At 40.3% G+C, this 22646-nt stretch overlaps 1 protein-coding gene across 1 annotated transcript in view; it reads right to left on the bottom strand.

Moving 5' to 3' along the window:
- GALR1 (galanin receptor 1) overlaps nucleotides 1-6697 on the bottom strand; it is a 14203-nt gene extending 7506 nt beyond the window's left edge. Inside the window, exon 1 of the mRNA XM_042840000.1 lies at nucleotides 5913-6697. Coding sequence (XP_042695934.1) covers nucleotides 5913-6602 — 690 coding nt within the window. The 5' untranslated portion in view covers nucleotides 6603-6697. The remainder of the gene's footprint in view (nucleotides 1-5912) is intronic.
- Nucleotides 6698-22646: the final 15949 nt, after the last annotated feature.

Genomic DNA, 22646 nt, shown 5'->3' with positions numbered 1-22646 from the left:
TAATATATAATATATAATATATAATATATAATATATAATATATAATAAATATATTCTATTTATATTAAAAATTATTTAAAAGTCAGAATGTAGAGTCTTCAGTTAGATGGCTGTGATGTCACAGTTACACTTTACATACCTCCAAAGTGAACTGACAACTACTAAATAGGTAAGATCATCCAGAATTAAAATAAATATGCATTAAAAAATCTTCTTTTGAAGGAACAAATATACGCTGAAATACCAGCATAATAACATCTGAAATACCAGCCTGGCTGCCACCAGGACAATCTGAACCCAGGAAAGACAGGACAGGAAAACAAATATTTTTTCTCTGAGAAGATCCAGCTTTGGCTGGATGTCAGCCATTATTCCTACTCCAGGATGAAGTAGGCCAGATGGAAAATACAGAAGAACCTCTGAAATGCAAGGAGATGCCTCTCTGGTTCACACATCCTTTATTCACCATGTACAACAGCACTGAATTGGTTAATCCATGGGTGTGAAAATAGAAGATCATGGGAGAAATGCTGTTCACTTCTCATCGCTTCTTTTTCATTTATCCTCCCTCTTCACTGGAACAGACTTCCCTGGGAAGTGGTCACTGCCCAAAGCTGCTGGAGCTCCAGAAGCATTTGGATAACACTCTCAGACATAGGGTCTCTTTTTGGGTGGTACTGTTAGCAGCCAGAAATAGGACTCAATGATCCTTATGAGTCCCTTCCAATTTGGGATTTCTATGTTTCTATGTTTCGTGTAACTTAAGTAGATAGGCTTTTTCCACCAGACCTTTGCAGATCCTGTCTCCTGCCACCCTGAACCTGTACTATACTGTGATTTTCAATATTAAAGTTAGATGCACTCTTCCAAAAATTCAGAACTGAAAAATCTACTCATAAAATTATAAATATCAGCTCTCATTCTGAAACTTTTGACGCAGCTATTTTGCATTGTAACTTTCTCCAGTCCAAAGAGAGATGGAATAGACAAATCTATTACTAAAAATTCTGTGTGAGTTGAAGATTTAGATGATAATCTTCCAATTAATCTTTCTCAACTCTCTCTCTTTCAGATTGTGTACATGTGTTATGGAATAAGGATGTGCAGCCTCTGCAGTGAAAACATGCTGGCTCTGCATGGCATTCTACCAGATGGTATGCAAACCAGCAGCAAGAAACAGGCAGAATTGAATTACTGATCAACAGCTGTGGAACAGTACTCAGAGACCTACACAGAGAGATGCAGAGGGATGTTAAGGGCCATGTTTATGCACGAACACCACAAAGCAAATCAAAGTCACCCCTCCTTACCACCCTGTTTGAATTATCTCTTCTCTGGGCCAAGAAATAATTAATTGTTCCTCTAACAGCCACTTCACCTGAATGAATATTAATTCTGCCTATTCCTCTCATTTTGTCTCAGGCTATTCTAAAGAAAATCTCTCACAATATCCACTAATACATTTACATGCATATTTAACTCAGGTAATAAAATATAAGACTTGATAAAAAAAAGTCATAACCTGTTGCATTTATTAAAGGTTACATTTTTGAACAAGTTCAGGTCTGTGGAAAAATTAGCTTTTCACATGAAATTGCTAACTCTGGCTTTCATGTACCTATTGATGAGAGTTCATTTATGGCTCTTGAGGAAAGAATATCTTTTCTGTGCTCTGGAGATGGGTTTATGCAAGACAGCAGTTATGCTTCTGTGACATAGGGTGTAAGGAGACTTGAAGGATGACAAAAGTACAAAAATTCCAGGCTAGTCCAATCTGTACAGTCAAAATTATCACTGAGAGCATTTGGACAGGAAGCTTGCTTTTGCCTATAGACTATCACATTTTGCTTGCAGCTGTTTCAGAAAGTACCTTCAGATGGCTTTGTAGCACAGACTGAGACACTATAACCAAAAGAATTTGAAAAATGGATTTTTCAAAAAGGGAGGGGAAAAATAGCTTAAGCTATCTGCACCTACTCATATAAGCCTACCAAATAATACAAAAGTTTGAAATCTGCACTGCTTCAAAGCGTATTTCCTGTCTGTCTGTACATAACTGTTCAACTGACTACACCTTCATTATTTGTTACTTTATCCATTTAAAACCATACAGCAGGAAAGCCTGCCCAAGGTCATTATCTAATAAAAGTGAACTGTTTGTTTAACAGAGCCATAATGTGACCACTACATTCTGAACCACATTTTGTATTATTAACCTTATTTAAATTCAAGTGCCTTTACCTGCAATCCATTTTTAAAGCAGTGCTGCTACTATTATTGTCACAACAGATCTTTCACCCTCTTTCATTTAATAGTGTCACTAATGTGTCATAACTTTTTGTTTTTCTTTTCAGTGAAGTTCAGTCTTCTCCAATAAAGTTTTTCCTCTCTACTCAGTAAAATTTAGGATACAATATCTGTTGCTAAGAACCATGTAAACGTGCTGTAATGTTAAGGCTCCTCTTTTTTTTTTTTTTTTTTTTTTTTTTCTTTTTCTTTTTTCTTTTTTTTTTTTTGTATGGCTTATTTTTAACCAACCTTATAAATCATACATGACTTTCTTGAATTCAGAATGTTCAGAATGATAGATAATAATGGAAACATTCTTCAGGCAAGGAATAAATTAAAAAATAGCTTTTAACATTATACATCTATAAAAGGAAAAGTTTGCTAATGATTTTAGGTGTCCAGCCTAGATGTTTGAAAGAGTTCAAGCCTCATAATTGGGTTCTCAACAGCAGGGGTACCCAAAACCCATTGTCACACTTCGCTGCCTGGACAAGTGCCAACTGGTAGAAGCCCAGTGTGCATGTATTACTTTGCCCCTTAATAACATATTAGTATGTAAATGTATCAATTTATGATACCCGTACTTGAAGGAACAAAAAAAATACAGCAAATAAAATATGATAAACTATAAAAGGTAAGAATACAGACTGTCTCCGTGCAGTGCTGTAACTCAACTAACGACCATATAATGACTACTGCTCTGCCTGAAGTTGTGAGCTCCTTTAAAGAGCAGCTCTGAAGACTCTCTGGGGCCAATGAAGGCTGACTTTCTGAGGATTTGTGATTTCTTGACCACAAGTGCTCAAGAAGATGACCTCCTCTGTGAGCAGGCACTTCACAAAACCTCTTTCCCATGTGGTATTTCTGGTGTTCAGCAGCTGGGTGCACTCTGACTCTTTAAAGAACAGAGAAGACTGAGACTCTTTGTCTTCTACACTGGCTCCTGTTTTCACAAAACTAAGGAAATATCAAGACTTCTCATGTTTTTACTTCTATGCCATATTTAGTTAAAACTGACCCAAAGTTATCTGTGGGAGAGAGGAAATGGAGAGCTCAAAGCACACAGCAGAGCATGAGATGAGATTAAGAGCAGATTATTTGAGATTTCCAGCTCTAGTTCTATGGCATATGCCATTATTTCAGCACTATCTGTGGTTCGTAACAATATTGCTGTCCACTGGGGACAGAACCCCATGAAAATGAATCTCTCCTAACATAATTTAAGAGCAACAGAGAAAGGGAAAGAACTCAGTCCCCTGTTAGAGCATCTAAAAAATGAGACTTTCAGAACTGAAAGTTCAATTGCAATTTGCTTTAAAAGGAAACAACAGAAATGCCTTAAAGGAGCCTGGAAAAGACAATATATTCAAATAGAGAAATGTGTCTCCTTCATCTCAATTTACTGCATCAGAAAATTGTGTTATTTAGCTGATCCACAGTTCATGAAAACCAGCAAAGTCCATAAGAAACTAATGTGTTTATCTTTGTAATACTTCTGATGCTATTACAGAGCAGTTCTCTTTTAACCCTGCATGCACTGAGAAGCCAAAATATCTGTTGTACATTACACCATTTTAGGGACATCAATAAGAGCCTATTGCGACCCACTTCAGTGGAGACTCAGGAGAGTAGCAGTGGCTGTGACAAAACTTCAGCTCTGATTTTCAACTTCTGTTCTTCTTAATTTCTCCCTCACTGTAACCCATGTGTCACAGAATTGCAGTCAGAGATGTGCTCATAGCTCTTAATGAGGGCAGGAACAAGCCTTTGTGCTGCAGGGCTCAACCATCTCCAATAGCTTTCTATGAGCCATGACATTTTTCAGCTTTATTGACACCAGTGGGAATACAACATGTCTCCTGGAATTCATTCTTCAGCTTAACTCTGCAGCATGCAGGGTTGTACATACAGGCTCAAAACAAATCCATCCTCAGCCCAAGCAGGGCTGAGGCTCAAGCCTGGCAGCAATTTGAGCATGAGATTTTAGCTGTAACTTGGAGTGGATTTGCTTTCATTGCTTTCATTGACTTGTTCTGGGCATGTATTTCACACAGGGTTGTTGTTATTTAAAAAATACTCATATTCATATTTACATTGAGGTATCTACTATAATATGAGGGCTTTGCAATATAGCATGTTCCATTTATTACACTTGCAGTCTTAAAAATGCCCTTTATTGTATACTATGCAGATCTGTCATAAGTTTTCAAGACTTGCTTTCAGTTTTCTGTCATATTTATTTATATATTTATATATATATATAAATTATATATTTAAGGCCAGTAATTAAGCTGAAATTGAGAATAGTTTGGCTTTTACAAATATAAGAAAGAATTGATAACAGCTGAAATTCTACCTGCAATATTCACTATGTTCTTAAAACTCTAACAATACAAGGCTACAGTAAGTTTCTTTCCTCTCACAGCTGTTACATTCACCACATAGAAGAGGTGCCAGTGTATTTACCCAGGGAAACCGGAATGCAGTTTACATGGAAAAACTTTTTTTTTCTCGATTTGTGAGGCTGGACTTGTTTCACTACCAGCAATAGTTTAAAAACATCATCCTTTGAGTTTTGCATAACTCAAAGTTTAATAGAGTTGGATGCTGTTCCAACCAGAGTTTCCACAATTGAACTAACATTATATACATAATACATACAACTGAGCATAAAATTATGTATAAACATGTTAACTATACCTATTTAATGTGCTAATTAAAGACGTGACTTCGTGACATCTAAGTAGTCCCTATCTGCAAGGGCTGTCCTATTCTCTTGAACCCAAATTACTGCCTAAGGAAAAATCCTGCGACTGGAGGTTGCTGACACAGACTGGAAGGATCTCTGTGCAGCTCAGTGGGCCACAGCCTGTGCTCTGGTTCTTCTTGATACTACATCAAAGGCTGCAATTAACATCTGCAGAAAAACGTGACTGTTTGCCTAAGCAGAAAGCCCTTAAGTAAACCCATTCAGACAACAGTACTAATTTCTTTTTCCAACCCAGGTTCTCACTTGTTGCTTCCTAGCATCTGATCTTTCTGAATTCTGAAGTAAATGTCCCTCCGCAGAGCAGGGTGAGGTTCACAATGACCAGGCAACACCGTATTCCTTTTGCTCCTAACATGTTAATTGGATCAGAACAAATTTGTAGGGTTTTGCTGTTTTGTTTTCAACACTCTTCATTTCAAAAGAGCTACACTGCTTTGTTGGAAGCCTGAACAACTTGTTGCTTGGTTGCACTTCATTCGAGTTAAACTCCTCATACTGCACTGCAAGGAAATGAGAGAGTTGTGGTCCCAAAGGAAGCAGCAGAGCTCTGGGGCTTCCTGACACTTTGTAAGGAGAGGGGACCTGTAAGTGTATGAAGAACACACAACATCCCCAGCAACTCCATGCAACGCTTGACCTGTCTGCGCCACACACACGTCTCCAGCCATCCCTCCACTATAAAACCCATCCCCACTAACTCACTCTTGCCCCCTCACCTCCTAATGCTGCTGGTTCCTAACAATGCCGTGTCTATCTGTATACTGGACATGTCCAAGTCCAGCTCACAGACCTCCCACCACCATGGTCACCATCGCTTTTTACATTCCCTTCCCCAGCACCCACCCTGCCCCACCTTGGCATAGCAGAAAGAGATGAGCAGCAGGGGGAGAAGATAGCCGAAGACAAACGTGCAGACCACGTAGACCTTCTTGTGGCGTGGATTGGGCCAGTGCTCCCAGCAGAAGGTCTGGTCGCTGCCGTTGCGGTGGAAGAGGCGCTGGTGATGAGCCACTGGTGAGGCCATGGCAAAGGAGAGAGCCCAGATGAGCCCAACGCCCAGCAGCGCGTTGCGGGGGACGCGCAGGGTGGAGGAGCGCCGCGAGTGCACGATGGCCACATAGCGGTCCACAGACATGGCCGAGAGTGTGAAGATGCTCACCAACATGGAGACAGTGAAGAAGTAATGGATGAACTTGCAGATGAAGGCACCCAGCACCCAGGTAGGCAGCACGTAGACCGTGGATTGGAAGGGGATGCAGAAGAGCAGGTAGGCCAGGTCGGCAATACTCAGGTTGAGGATGAAGATGTTGGTGGTGCTGCGACGCTTGCCTGGCTTGCTGCGAGCCAGCACCGTAATCACCAGCGAGTTGCCCAGCACCCCCAGGGTGAAGATCAAGCCGAAGACGATCAGGGTGATGAAGTTCTCGATGCCGATGCCGAAGAGGGGCTTCCCCTCCGCGTCAGGGAGCCCGGAAGCGTTGAACTCCCCGCGGGGCACCTCTGCCCCCTCCTGGGACCGGTTGAGGGGCTCCCCTGGCTCCATCCTCTCCTGTTGACGCCAAGCAAAGTTTCCGCTGGTGGAAGGCGGAGGCAAAGCCCCGCGATAGGTGGTGGCTGCCCCTGCCAGCGCCGGGCAGGGTGGATGATTAGAGGGGTGGAAGAGGAGGAGGAGAAAGAAGAGGAGGAGGAAGGCACCGCAGCCACCCAACGTGAGCAGCCGGGTGTGGAGGAGGCTCGGCAGCCCCGGGCAAGCTGCGCGCTCCCTCCGCTCCGCTCCGCTCCGCCTCCGTCAGGCTCACTCCGGCTCCCGTTGCGCCGGCAGGTCGGGAAAGAGGGGAGCAGAAGGGTTTCTTTTTTTCCCGATTTAACCGGTAATCGGCTTCGCAGGGCAACCAGCTGGGAGAACTTCTTTCTGCCTCTTGTGCCGGCTGGAGCGGCGGCTGGCAGGGCTGCGGGAGCGCTGCTTCGAACTCGGACAAGTGAAGGGCAGTGGAAGCTCGGACGGATTACTCAGAGCCCGGTCTCTCTGTTTTCACCTCCCTCGCTATTAAATGTTCCGTCATGGGCTGTAGCTCGCAGGGCAAAAAGTGGCAGGCGCTGTTACTTCATACAAGCAAATAAAAGACCACCTTTCACGTACCAATCATGAAGAACGCGTTCCCAAAGCTCCCCGTTGCTCTGCTCTGTGCCCTGTTAGTCAGCGATGAGCTCAGTCGGGCAGCAGCAGGGAGCTCTTCCAAGGACCAAAATTAGAGCGTCTAAACAGTGGTTCTTCTCAGAGCCGGACAGAACTCAAAGCCTCCCGCAGGCTGTGTGTATGAGTTCACGTAAATGCTCTCACACACGTGTGCCTTGCCAATAAAGCAGGATTGCTGGAGAGTTCTTGAAACGTTTTCTATCTGTGCGCTACATCTGATGATAGCATTGCTTCATCTCTCTTCTCAAGGGATGAAACTGTGAATTGTTGCAAATCCCCTCCACCCATGTGGAGGTAAGGGCTGGGAGAGCCATGTCTTTCTTCAGATAGCTCTTTCCCATGTCCTATGTACTTGAGAGCTCAGTGTCAGTTTGCAGCACCTTCACTCAGGGAGCAGTGGGGACAAAGAGAACTAGTTGTTCAGCTGTGTTTCCTTAGGACACAAGCTTTTGTTTGCTTCTCTGTGTTCCACAATTTAATGTGTTGGTTGTTTTTTTTTTTTTCCTCACCTTTCCTTTTGCTGCTTGTATTAAGACAACCTTTTGTCAGCTGTGCATCAGCTGACTGTAGAGCCATTGACTTCTGCAGATCTAGATGGGAATTAATCCTACTTATCATCTGGTGCATTACGTCCAAAGCATAACATTATGGGAGAGCACAATTCAGTTTCTATGGATTTCAATGGATTTAGATTGAACTGCTTCCTGTATTCATCATGACTCAGTTTCGAAGTTACAGATAACTAAAAATAAACCACTGAAGATTCCTAAGAGATTTGAGGGTTCCTTTGTTGTTGTTTTTTGTTGTTGTTTTGTTTATAGTGTGCATACCTTACCACTATATTGACATGTTCAGTTACTGCTTGGTCCTACTACTATGTACTTCTGTAAGGGATTTGAGAACAGGTGTTAAACATTTTTAGAATATACCAGATACAGCGGACTTATCAGGAATACTCCAAGTATGTGGTAAAAAGATTGAAGCATACACAGATTCCTTTAGGGTTACTGACATCTATGTTGCTATAAATTCCGTTATTTGAGATACAAGAAGCTGATGTTTTGCTTTTGAATCACAGAATATCCTGAGTTGGAAGACATCTACAAGTGTCATGGAGTCCATCTTCTGACTCTACGTGAATCAAACAAAATTCAAACCGTATGCCTGAGAGCAGTGTCCAAACTCTCTTTGAACTCCAGCAGCTTGGGGCTGTGCCCAGCCCTGGGCAGCCTGTTCCATGCCCACCACCATCTGGTGCAGCCCCAGCTTCCCCTTCCATGACACAGCTCCATGCCATTCCCTCGGTTTAATCATGTCGTGTTGCCAGACATCAACCTTTTCTAGGATATCAGGAGTGAAACCTTAGCCTTGCTGAAGCCAGTGCTAATATTGCGTTAATTGTAACTCTCCATCTGAAATGTGTCATTAGTCCTCATTGCCCAGGCTTTCTTCTGTTTCTCAGGAAATATTCTCCTTTGAATGGTATTGTCTGAATGATGACCAAAGTATATCAGATTGTGGTATTGGACAAATGAGCAGGGAAAATGGATACAGAAACAAAATCAGTTTTAAAAGAAAGCAACCTGAAAATTGCATTAGTGGGCTGGACTGGAGTGTTGGCTCTATTAGTTTCCTGAGATGTTTTATTGTCAGTTTTGCAGCTCAAGCTCTGCTTTACTTTTATGCCTGTATAACACATATAGAAACATACACAGTATTATAAGGCCTCAGCTGAGCATGAGGAAAAAGAAAAAAGCAGCAAGCCAAACAACAGAGAGCACAACCATGTTGTAGCCTTTCTTTCATAGGAAAGAAGTTGATAGACCCATAGGCTTTTATATCAGTAAAGTTCACGTGCTGACAGAACCCATGACTCCTGTTAAAACTGATGGAAACAAGCAGGTGTTGACATTTCAATCCATCGTTATTATCTAGATGGAGTAAACAGCCAAAACAACAGAAAGTTCTAAAGGGAAAGTTCTTATGAAGTCAGTACGAATTTTATAATCAAATTTAAAAACTATCTGGGCAAGTGGGAGAAGAAAAAATCGATACAAAACGTACATCACACTACACTACAGAAAAATAATTTCCATCTCTTTACAATGGAGATCTCTTAAGCATGTCATTCATGCATTTCCTTGATTCTAGTTTTATTGAATCTAATCCTGAACACAGAAAGATCTCATTTTGTAAAAAATAGACTAGCTTATGAACTTCAGAAAGAGCAAAGCTTGATGCTTTGGGTAGATAACAGGAAATTAAATGCAATTTTCTTATGCCTGTGGACAGCATCTTCAGTATTCTTAGTCAGCTCCCCAGTTTTTCGTAGTAATTAGTAGTAAAAATAATGCAAGGAATCTATAAGGGGGATGGGAACTTGAGTACCTCTTGAAGTCCAGGCTTACATGTTTACTCCTTAATGTGTAATCAGGAAGGTAATACTGATAGGAAACATCACAAAAATGTCTTCCTTTCACTCACTTTAGTGATTGGTTTGGAAACGTGGTTTTTCATATGGCTCTGATAATAAAAATATTTGAATTACATTGGTAAATTTTTATGCCAGAAAAGAGAACTCATGATTTAACAGTCCAACAAACGGATTTAAAACATTCGTTACTGCTATAGTCTACGTCACTACGAAAACTACATACATAAAACATATAATCACAGTAATGTCACTAAAGTCCATTTATATTTGAGAATGAATATTTAGCCAGCACCTCTTAAATGTTTAGTTAGCATAGAAAGAATAAAAAGTTAACACACATTTCCTGCTGGGTTTTAGTTACATTCCAGCTTGTCCGTTTTAGGACACAATGAGTAAGTGAGGTGCAAAAATTGGAAGCTGATTATTCTTACTGATACACAATTTTCTGTTTTTATATTGTGTATCATAGAATACGATGTAAATAATAGAGCATACAACCTTTTGTCAGAAAATGTGTTTCAGTAAAATCTATTCACTTCCATATAATTTTTTTTTTTTTAAATTTGCCTGGAGTTGAGCTGGAGTTGGGCTTCAAGCCTCTAAACTGCACAGCAGTGTCGATATTGTTTGCATTCCACTCTACTGTACTCTGCTCCATGATTTGTTTATAAAACACAAAGCTGTAAAAAGGCTGATTTTCAAGACTGACTTTTTTTTTTTCAAATTCTGAAACAAACTCAGAAACAATAATCACCCCAATCGTACCCCATTACTTCTGTTTACTACAGTTCCTGGAGTAGAAATTCAGCAGAAATGAACTTTAAATATCATTCAAAAGCTGAGCTAAAAGTTCATGATTCAAAAGTCACCTTTGACTCACCAGTTATACAGAAAATTCAAGTACTTACTGGCATTAACTTGCCTTCTCTGTGTATTCTTGGGAACAATGTAACCCTGAGGTCACAGATGTCGGTACATTTGAATTTCCGTAGTGGAGATGTGTCAGTAATAAACTGAAGTTTATTGCTCCTGACATTTAGAAGGTAGCAAACATCTGTCCCTATTCATCTGAGATATTGCTGTTCTATCACAGAATTTGTGCTGAATTGTTTTCTCCTGGTTCTCTCTTCTAGTTCTTAAATTGTTCTCAAAGAGCCTTTAGAGTATAGACATTCAAAATCAGGGAATTAACTTTGAAATGATAATTTCTAAAACCCTTTAGTTTTAAAATAAGTATTCTAAATATTCTATTTAAAAATTAAATATTTACCCAGTGGTTTTTTTTTGTTTGTTTGTTTTTTTCTGTAAAAATGATGAGTACTAAGCAGCATATTCCAGCCACATGCTCTCTTTTTGTAGCTGATGAAGATGGTTCCTTGCTTCATTTTGCTTGATTTGTGACAATTGCTCCATGGGATGCTTCCTAATATAGGAAGCCCAAGTGCCAAAGTGACTTGCTTGGGTGTAAATACACAACTGTGCTTCATCCAAAACAGAGAGGATCAACACCTAGTTTCTCTTGAAGTAACAGTGTACTTTGATGAGCACTTGTAACAGAGCACAACAGAGCAAGTACTGCAGACTTGGAGGAGTGCAGCAGGCACCCTGGCCATGGGCAGAGCATATACAAGAGTCATTTCAGTGGACCCTTCAAGCATCTGCTTAAGATGGACACCTGACAGGTTTGAAGTAACAGAGAAAGAATAGACACTGCTAAGTTCTGCAAAACCAACTTCATGTCCTCATGTAGGAAATACAGGTAAGAAAAGATACTTCAGTTGTATGGAAAACACCGAAGCTAACTATATTTAAGGAGATAGTAGTGGAAAGAAATCACTTGGAAAGTAAGGCTGCTGCAGCAGCAGCAGTGTTCTGCTGGTAGAGCAACCAAAGGGCTGCAGGCTGCTTTGCACAGGGTCAGTTCAGGGCAAAGATGCTAGTAAAAAGAGCAGGACCCCAGGGGATCTTGGACAGCACATCTGCGCTTTGGGCAAAGAGAGAAAACTGGCACGTAGGAGTACATTAACTGAGAGAGAGAGGGTGAGCCTCAGAAAGAGCTCTGGTGTCAGCTGCAGCCTGGCCTTGCCCCCTGGCTTATGCTCAAGAGAAGCAAAATCCAATTTGCTAGCATTGCTGAAGAGCCTGGAGGTAGCTGCAAGTACAAGTCTGCAAGAAAAATAATAGCCATCATGCAGATATAGCATCACCAAATATGTAAACTGTGTGATTCTGATTGCTCTTGGGATATTGAAAACTTGTTATATGGATACCTATACAAGCAGAGCATTATGATTTCCGTAAAATGGCGCAACTATTCTTCTATGGCTATGGAAGGTGCAGCAGGGAAGAGCAGGCTTTTTTGTAGCCAAAGTCTGCTAGAGTCTTCGCTGTTTCTTTTACAGCAGACTGTGATCATATGAACAGTGAGGCAGGAACAGAAAGCCTTAAGGCTTTTTAATGGTCTCCATTAAAATTACTATCACAAACAGATTCTGAATGCTTTATAAGACAATGCCAATGGCATTGACATCCTAGCTTGTATCAGAAATAGTGCAGCCAGCAGGAGCAGGGAAGTGATCATCCCTCTGAACTCAGCACTGGTGAGTCTGCACTTCAGTGCTGTGTTCAGTTTTGGGCTCCTCGCTACAAGAAAGACATTGGGGTCCTAGAGCGTGTCCAGAGAAGGGCAGTGAAGTTGTGAAAGGTCTGGAGCACAAGTCTTATGGGGAGCAGCTGAGAGAAATGTGGTTGTTCAGTCTGGAGAAGAGAAGGGTGGGGGGAGACTGTATTGCTCTCTACGAAGATCTGAAAGGAGATTGTCATGAAGTGGGGATCAGCCTCTTCTCCTGGGTAATAGCAGGAGAATGAGAGAATGAGAGAATGGCCTTAAGTTTACCACAGAAGGTTCAGGTTGGATATTAGGAAAGCTTCTCTGAAAGAGCAGTGAGGCAGTGGCACAGGCTGCCCATGGAGTGATGGGATTGCTGTCGTGGAGGTGTTGAGGAATTGTGTGGATGTGGCACTGAGGGACGTGGTCAGTGGGGTGGGGGTGGGCTGACGGTTGGACTGGATGATCTTAGAGGTCTTTTATAATCTTGTTGATTCTGTGATTCTATGATTCTAGTTAATTAAAACTAATTTCAGTTGTGAAGTCTTAGAGATATCTAGAAGGCTGTTTTCTTTCAGAGGATTTTATGCTGCTTATCACCCCACTGCATTTGTGACTTCGTTATTCCAGAATTTAAGAAAAAGGCATTGAAATACAGAGACCACTGTGAAAATGTAAACATAGAAAAACACAAGGTTGCCTTAGATCTTAGCTTTAGTTTGGCTCACAGAAGCCAGGTGTCAGGCTGCTGTCGGCAAATTTCTGCAATTCCTTTTTCCAGTTCTCATCAGTGCTCTGATGGAAGAGAAACTGTTTTTATTTTCAGGCAGTTAACAAGACTTTTTATTACAGTAGATGGAGGCATCTTACACTTGATTTTGTTTGAGCCAGACTTTCCTTCTTTATTGATTATAGTAACTATTCGAGTTGGTGCTTATTGATTCAGGCACAGCTGTACGGTATTTTGATTTGTTCTGGGATGGGAATTTGTTCATATTATTAGACAGATTCTGTTTTTCATTGTTCTGAGATAGAGATGTTATTACTCATAATTTAGTTGAAGTTCTCTGTAAATCTTGCAAAGGTTGCCTTAGAATCATAGAATCATAGAATCACCAAGGTTGGAAAAGACCTAAAAGATCACCCAGTCCAACCGTTCACCTATTCCCAATAGCTCCCACTAAACCATGTCCCTCAACACAACATCCAGCCTTTCCTTGAACACCCCCAGGGTCGGTGACTCCACCACCTCCCTGGGCAGTCCATTCCAGTGCCTGACCACCCTTTCTGAAAAGTAATACTTCCTCATGTCCAGCCTGAATCTCCCCTGCCGTAGCTTGAAACCATTCGCTCTGGCCTTCCTTTCCTTCATCTCACAAAGATCACTGAGAAGAGCACTGTGAAAGAGAGTTCTGCTGGAAGAATTCCTGCCGTGCAGAGGGAACAGAGAAATAAGATAAAGGAGATCCAAGTTATGTATCACTAATCTCAGTACTTCAGACAAGTACCTCTCTATTTACACTTAGAAGCCCCATTGATGGAAACCCTACCACCTCTGCAGAAATTGTTTTAGTACTCAGCCATTATTTACAGTCAGACAGCTATTTGTACAATATTTTGAAAGTCCAGTGCTTTGAAAGGATTTTATTAACAGCAGTAGTGCAATTTCATGAAAATCTGAAAATCACGGCAAAGTGCAAGGTTTTGCATTTGGGCCGGAAGAACCCCAGGCACCCGTACAGGCTGGGAGGAGTGGTCCTTGAGAGCAGCTCGGCAGAGAAGGACCTGGGGGTCCTGATGGACGAGAGACTGAACATGAGCCAGCAGTGCGCTCTGGCAGCTCGAAAGGCAAATGGGATCCTGGGCTCCATCAGGAGAGGGGTGGTCAGCAGGGACAGGGAGGTGATCGTCCCTCTCTACTCGGCTCTTGTGAGGCCCCATCTGGAGTACTGTGTCCAGGTGTGGAGCCCTCAGTACAAGAAAGACATTGAGATTTTGGAAAGGGTCCAGAGGAGGGCGACTAAGATGATCAGGGGGCTGGAGCACCTCCCCTATGAAGACAGGCTGAGGGAGCTGGGCTTGTTCAGCCTGGAGAAGAGAAGGCTGCGGGGTGACCTCATTGCAGCCTATCAATACCTGAAGGGAACCTACACCCATGAGGGGAGTAAACTCTTCAAAAGGGCTGACAACAGCAGGACTAGGGGAAATGGATCCAAGTTGAAGGAGGGAAGATTTAGGCTGGATGTTAGGGGGAAGTTCTATACAAGGAGAGTGGTTAGGCCCTGGAACGGGCTGCCCAGGGAGGTTGTGGATGCCCCGTCCTTGGATGTGTTCAAGGCCAGGTTGGACGGGGTCCTGGGCAGCCTGATCTGAATGTGTATGTTTGGTGGCCCTGCTAGGCAGGGGGGTTGGAACTACATGATCCTTGAGGTCCCTTCCAACCCGGGTGATTCTGTGATTCTGTGATTCTGTGATCTTTTGAGTCGTTCTTATCTCAGATATTCCTGAAGAAAATTATTCCAATGCAGTCCCATGAGGTAAGCCATGTCCAGGTATGCTTTAATAGATTACACTATCGGGTCTATAGACTGTATAATCTATGTAACTTTGTGAATCCCTTTATATGTACAGCAAGATTTGACTGTTAGTTTCTAAGATTGAAATCTGCTACTAATATAATTTGACTCAGATGAAATACCAATTTTGTACCTGATTCATAAATTTTGTAAGAATTCATTTATGAAAGCAACTAAGCAACTAACAGAAGTCTTTGTTTATGTATTCATTTTAGACTTAAGTAGCAATTAAATAATAGTGCTTGAATAGTAGTAGTTAAAATGCAAGATTTTCAGTTTTGTTATGGTAAGACTTTTCTAAAAGAAAAATCTAAACACTGAGAAGGAAATGTATGGATACAGAAACAAAGCAGCAAGAACAATTGTCACTAACTTCTATCTCATTTTTCTTTTTTTTCTTTTTTTTTTTTTGTGCATTTGTATTGAAGACATTCAAAAGAAAAATATGCAAAATTTGCATACAGAGTGTAGCTATAGTTCCTTTAATCCGTATGATAACACATTGATGCTTGTTAAACTATTTCCATAGCAAAAGTATGATTATATTCATGAATTATGCTCTTTTGGAGACAGAAAGGATATTCTTTTGCTACTGATTTCTGGAGACAGCATTAACTCTTTTGACTTTTTTCAACACAGGAAAAAATAAACAACAAAAAAATCTCTACTGTTGCTGAAATCCTCAGCAGAGCTTATCCAAATTGATGCTTAGGAAGTTAAAATACTTCAAGGACATGGCTTCACAAAGTTACTTCTATGTCCTATTATTTGTCATCTCTTCTAAGCGTAAGAAATCTGCAATCATAAGAAGTTCTTTGCAGCACTATGGAAAAATGTATGACTCAAAGAGATTTATCCTACTATCTTGGGATAAAGATCCTGTAATACTCCTGTATTACTAATTTCCTTGTAAGAATTCTGAAGGAAAAATATAAATGCTTGAGGTTTTGTTCCTATTTTTTTTCTTTCTTTCTTTATTTTAATTGAAAGGAAATTATTAAATTCAGATTTCTCTCTGTTAATTGAATTTTTGAAAATACGGACATCTTAATCACAGAATCACAGAATCACACAATTGTAGGGGTTGGAAGGGACCTCCAGAGATCATTGAGCCCAACTCCCCTGCCAAAGCAGGTTCCCTACACCAGGTGATATAATATTATATTAATATAATTAATATAGACCAACTTGGATCAACCAGTGCCAAATTAAGTCATTACTGCACTCAGTGACTTAATCATAAAAATAATAGGTTGCTTTTTGTTGTTTATTTACTTGCTTTTGTATTTGTAATCATCTCTAAATCAGAAAGATTTCAGGTATTTTTGTGTTCTACCTGAATCAGATGTTACGTATAGTCTTCTGCAACAGAGTCAGAAGCTTGACCTTGTCCCCAAATTTTTAGTTTTATTTCTGTTCATCTGTAAAGGCGATGCAGACAGAGTAGACTTTGTAAAGTATGTGATCCATCATCAGTGTCTGACCTCTGGAAAACTCTACGTATTTTTTCATATTCTGATTCAGTGAAAAGCATGGCCAATAGAAAGCTAAATAATACTGTAATCTGAAAATCAAAATGCTGTTTTGCTTTTTTTCTTGTGTCTTTAGAAGTGAATTTTCGTGATGTCATTCAAGGAAAGATTTTCAAAAACCTTTGTAAAATCCAGCTCCAGATTCTCTCATTCTCTTTTGCAGTACCCCAGACATCCACTCTCCAGGTAAACAGCGTTTACCAGCAGCTGAGAGAAAGTCTGGCACTCCCAGTGTAAGAGAGAATTTTGCCTGAATACTTGCAGATATTAAAAGTTACTTGGCTGAAATTATAGCTTTAGTTGTTCAATTTGGATCATTAAGAAAGATATTAGGGATATTAACCTACTGGTTAATTGTATTTTTTAGTTCTCATTTTCCAAATCCCAAAAGGATTTGATATAAAGGAAACAAAACAACAACAAAAAAGTGGATTTTTAGAATGTTTTAGTCCAGGAAATAAAGGATTATGGTCTAGATGAAAGAATGGCAGGCTACACACAGCCTCATACTCTGATGAATTTATCTTGTCTTAATTATTATTAAGGAAAAAATTCCTAATGAATTCACAGTATGTAATTTGTGGGTTTGGGGAAGACGTGGCCTTAAGCTAAGGTATGTTTTTCTTAGGTAACCACCAGAGGGAGCCAGGTGAATCTGTATAGGGAAAAAACAAAAACTGAGGAGAAAAATGGGTTTGTTTTTTTCTTGAAAAGAAAAAAGAAAAGAAAAAGAAGAAAAAAGAAAAAAAATAAGAAAAAAGAAAAAAAAAAACCCGAATCTTTCTTTTGGGACTGAATTTTATATGGGTAGATAGTTATAGAATGAAGGGGAATGGCTTTAAACTAAAAGAGGGGAGGTTTAGGCTAGATATTAGAAAGAAATTTTTTACTCAGAAGGTGATGAGGCACTAAAACAGGCTGCCCAGAGAAGCTGTGGTGCCCCATCCCACACTCAAAGCCAGGTTGGATGGGACCCTGGGCAGCTGAGCTGGTGGGGGCAGCCCTGCCCATGGCACGGGATTGGGCTGGGTAGGCTTTGAAGTCCCTTCCAACACAAGCCATCCTGTTACTCTATGATTCTACGATTTTCCTGTACAAGAAGCTTAAGAATTTTCTGCACCAGCTGATGTTTCCATTTTTTTGTAATGAAATCTGAATGTCTGACCAGTGTCCTGAGTGAAATTCTGCAAGATGGCAATGAATATTAAATGATGCACCTTCTTTTATTTAAACCACAAACACAGACTTTTCTTTAATTGATGATGCACTGTATAAACAGTAGCTTCCTTTTAAAAACCGATAACTCATAAGGGCTATCTTTAATTCAGTATAGAGAGCAAATTAAAGGACTTCATTCTGAAAACTCACAAGTGCTTTCTTCGTTTGATTCTAGTAATACCCCTCTTATAGTAGAATCATAACTAGTAAAACTAAGGTAGCATAGCTATATTAATGAAATTATTACATATGGTGTTGAAAACATCCTAGATACAGTTTTCTGGTTTACCAAATGTTCAATGTCAAAATCAAGTAATGTACAGAATGGAATAGCAGCCAAAAGTTTTACTTTAGTAATGTCCTTTTTAATAATTTCAGAAGTTATCTAAATTGCAGAATAAAGAGTGCAGTTGGTAAATTTGCAGACAGCTTTGTTATCATTACATTAAAAAGTAGGCTTGAAATACAAAAAGATCTGAAATAAGCTGAACACCAATATCACTTTGTGGTGGAATGGTATCTGAGCCAATGTAGATGAGGAGTAACAGGTGAGGAAACAGTGCTGTAGGAAAACAATCTAGGGGTCACTGTAGATAGACAGACAATTAATAAACAACATGATATGATTATGAAAAACCAAATAGATATTAGAATAAATGAATAAATCTGTCTTCTGAAAATCTTGGCTAAAATAAGTTACTTTGTGCTTTATGAACTGATGAAAATACAATGACAGGAAAGTTCATTATTGAAAGTCTTACAGCTTATAGATGTCTACTTCAAATACATGTATAAGACAAATGAGAATTCTTCCACCTTCTTACTGTATTACAGAATTTATCTGCAGTACTGCATCTAGACCTGGGGTCCCCAGTACAGGAAGGATGTGAAGCTCTTGGAGTGGGTCCAGAGGAGAACCACTAAGATGATCAGAGGGCTGGAGCACCTCTCCTGTGGGGAAAGGTTGAGGTAACTGGGCTTGTTTAGCTTGGAGAAGAGAAGGATCTGCAGAGACCTCATCGTGGTCTTCCAATACTTGAAGGGAGTGTATAAACAGGAGAGGGAATGGCTGTTTATGAGGGTGGATCATGATAGGAGAAGGGGGATGGTTTTAAACTGAGACAGAGGAGATTTAGGTTAGATATTAGGAGGAAGTTTTTCACCCAGAAGGTGGTGACACATTGGAACAGGTTGCCCAAGGAGGCTGTGGATGCCCCATCCCTGGAGGCATTCAAGGCCAGGCTGGATGTGGCTCTGAGCAGCCTGGTCTGCTGGTTGGTGACCCTACAAACAGCAGGGGGGTTGAAACTCGATGATCATTGTGGTCCTTTTCAACCCAAGGCATTCTATGGTGCATTCTATGTTGCTATGAATTTGTACAAAAATATGTTTGTTTCAATCACTTAGGATAGCAGTCAATGTAGCATCACATAATCTTTTAATTGCATGTTAGATCATTGTATAAAACTGGTATTTAAGATAATTACTATAGGAATTTGAATACAATCCTACTTAACATCAGGTGAAGTACTACTTTAATTGCAGTTGTAGCTAAGCCAGTGAAAATATCCCAGAAAAAGCTTCAGTGATTTATGATTGTATGTGTCGACATTTTGACTTCCACTCAGTAGATGGACTTCATAAAATTCATAATGATTGCATGGTACAAGGAATACGAGTGTGATTTATCAGAACAATTTCTCTCAGAGCTAGAAATTGATTTTTATTCAATACCACATCTTCAGTTCCCAACATCAGATTGAATGTTAGTTTATACCTTGTCCACACAGCACAGTAAAGATACAATATTCCATTCTGTGTGCAATAGTTTCCCTCCAGCGGTTTCTCTGAGTGGTGGTATGTATGGAATGAACAGTAATGCACTGAACCAAGCCTTCAATACTCCAGAACAGAAATAGAGCTTCTGTTTGTGAAACCTTATGTTCCTTGTGCTATGGTACGGTCTCTCTGATTAACAAATTGCTCCACAATGTGACAAAATTCATGAGAATAGAAGAGAACAAAAGTTTCTCTATGGTTAGAGTTCCTGCACTGTTGGTAAGAAATAAGGGAAAATATGAGTTCTCTTTGTTCGTCTCATATGTCGTATGGTGAGATTTTTTTTCTTTTTTTTTTCTTTTCTTTTTTTCTTTTGACTACTTAAGTCAAAAAGGGCAGGGTGGGTTTTTCAGCTTTGATGAGTTGTATTTGTAAATCATAGAAGAAAACTGCTATGCTTGGGAAAAGGCTTAAGGCTGAAAGACTTATTCTAAGAGACATAAACTCAGTTCTTTCCGTAGCAGTTTTTTTGTTTTGTTTTGTTTTGTTGTTTTTTGTGCAATGCTGAGAAACTGATCAGAATCTGTGTTTTTCTCCCTTGCCTTTAGTAAAGTCCCAGGGAGTTCTTCAGATGCTCAGATAAACTGCTCACCTCAGAGACAGACAAATGCCCCTTGTAGAAAACAGTAAATATTATTTTTTCTTCCAGACCCAATGGCAACAGGTGAAATGAACTGTGTTTCAGTTCCCTGCTTGTGTTGTTGTGTTATTGTTCCTCTCCAAAACAACAGGTAAAAGAATAGTTCCCTCTTCATTTCCTACGAAGTGAAAAGGAGCTGATTAATAACAGGAATAGTAATCCTGTGCTCCAATTTGAAATTGCAGTATCATTCAAACATGCAGCTGTTTGATCGTTCTAAGCAATTCCCTCTTTTGATCAATTCTAAAAACTCTTCTGGCTTTCATTTGTTCTAAAAAGGCAGTATCTTCCAATTGTTAAATTCCTACCATTTTGACAAGTGTCTGTGATCAAACAGTACCTAATTACTTCACACACTTAAAGGAAATGCGAATATTCAGTTGCATGCAAATGCATGCAGCAAATGCCAGGACATGTAGAAAGTTACATAGCTTCTGTAGATAGGAACATAGTGGGATATCTCACTGATTGCAGTAGAACTGATAGGATAGCTAATTGTGTGCTCCAGTGTTAGCACCATCAAATCCTTGGAAGATATTTTGATATAGTATTCACAGGTATAAAGCTGAATAACCATGCAAAATGTTTTAATTTTCATTTCTCCTTATTTGTCCATCTAAAATAGCATAAATAGCATGGTATTGCTATTAAAAAAAAAAAAAAAAATCTCTTCAATCAGTACTCTTTTATCACTAACAACAGTCAAACCTCAGGAAGCGGAGCTCTTGCCCACTCAGGAAGATTTATAAAACAGCACTTGTTGCCTTTCATGATTGGAATAGCAAAAGCATTATGGCCCGCATCACAGATGAAGATAAGGCTGAGTTCAGTTCTTACAGAAGTGAGCATTAGTTGTCTGCACTGCATTTGACATTACAGCCTGTCAGAAAAAAAAGTGGTAGTAAGAATAATAATAAAAAAACAGAATATAGAAATATGACAAGAAACGGGAGGGATCATAGGATATCTCATTGACTGCAATTGTGCACTCACTGTCTTTCAACACAGGGAAACTTCAGGGTCAGCTGAGATATTTGCAGCAGTATAAATTCCTTCAATCAGGCAGTCTGGTAAAAACAATCCTCCATCATGGACATGAAATGTCAGTAAAATGAATTTCATTTAAATTTAACCTACAGACCATAATTTATCTAGAATACACCAGTAAGGAAAGAAATTGCATCCCAAAACCAGTGTCATGGAAAACAAGCAGAATTACATTTAATGGAGCAACCTTCAATTTAGCAGTTGCCTTGAACATGTTTTCTAGGATCTATACAGGAGATAATACCTAAATAAGTAAATTCTGAGTACAGCAAGAAGAGAAAATTTATTTGATTCTGCAGCACTGAAGTCAAAGGGAGTATTTTCCATCAAGGTGCTTGGAAAGAAAAATCAAATGTCAAACTGTTGCCATTTGGTTTGTAACGGTTTCCATATTTTCTGCAAATAAAATCAAAATTATGCTAGACAAGGATGATACTTTGTAGGGCTGGTTAAACTGGTATATGTTTGTAGTGACTGATTCTAATACTGCCATTCTTTATGATCTAACTCAGGACATGCTGATTACCTTTTGTAATGAGACATAATTTCCTCAGAAATCACTATTTTTAGGATAATATTCTTGAAAATATCTGTCTCTGTATGGCTTTGTTTCACCTGTATAAATAACAAACAAATAATGATAAGAAATGTGCCCTTGCCACTGAGAAGGCTGACAGAATTCTTGGTCACATTAGGTAAAGTATCTCCAGCAGGCCAGAAGAGGTGATCCTTCCTCTCTGCTCAAAATTACTGAGGCTGCAGCTGGAGCACTGTATCCAGTTCTGCTGACCCCAGTGCAAGAGAGACGTGGACGTACTGGAAGGAGTCCAGAGAAGTGCTAGTGAGATGATCAGCAAATTGGAGCACCTCTCCTGTGGGGAAAGTCAGGGAGTTGGGACTGTTCAGCTTGGAGAAAAAGAGGCTTAGGGGATCTCATCAAAGTCTACAAATACCTGAAGGGAGAGAGTAGAGACGAAATCAGTCTCTTTTGAGTGGTGCCCAGTGCCAGGATTAGAGGCAATGAGCACAAACTGGAAGAGAGGAGGCTCTGCCTAGACACCAGGCAGAAGTTCTGTGCTGTGTGGATGACCAAGCACTGGTACAGGGTGCCCAGGGGCTGTGGAGTCTCCTCCACAGAGATCTCCAGATTGCACCTGGCCATGGGCCTGGGCAACCTGCTGGCGCTGGGTTGGGACTTGATGAGCCTAGATGGCTCACCTCAGCCATGCTGTGTCTGTGATTCTATACCACAGAATCATAGAATGGCCCAGGTTGGATGGGACCTCAAGGATCACAAAGCTCCAATCCCTCTGTCACAGGCAGAGCTGCTAACCTCCACATTTAACACTAGACCAGGCTGCTCAGATCCCCATCCAACCTGGCCTTGAACACCTAAACAGATGGGGCATCCACAACCTCTCTGGGCAGCCTGTTCCAGTGCCACACCACTCTTTTTGTAAAGAATTTCCACCTGATATTCAACCTAAGGTTCAGGC

This window comes from Centrocercus urophasianus, unplaced genomic scaffold (genome assembly GCF_019232065.1).
Source record: "Centrocercus urophasianus isolate 14NV4802_14NV808 unplaced genomic scaffold, USGS_Curo_1.0 seq_11, whole genome shotgun sequence".
Lineage (NCBI taxonomy): Eukaryota > Metazoa > Chordata > Aves > Galliformes > Phasianidae > Centrocercus > Centrocercus urophasianus.
This window is presented reverse-complemented; position numbering and strand designations above follow the sequence as displayed.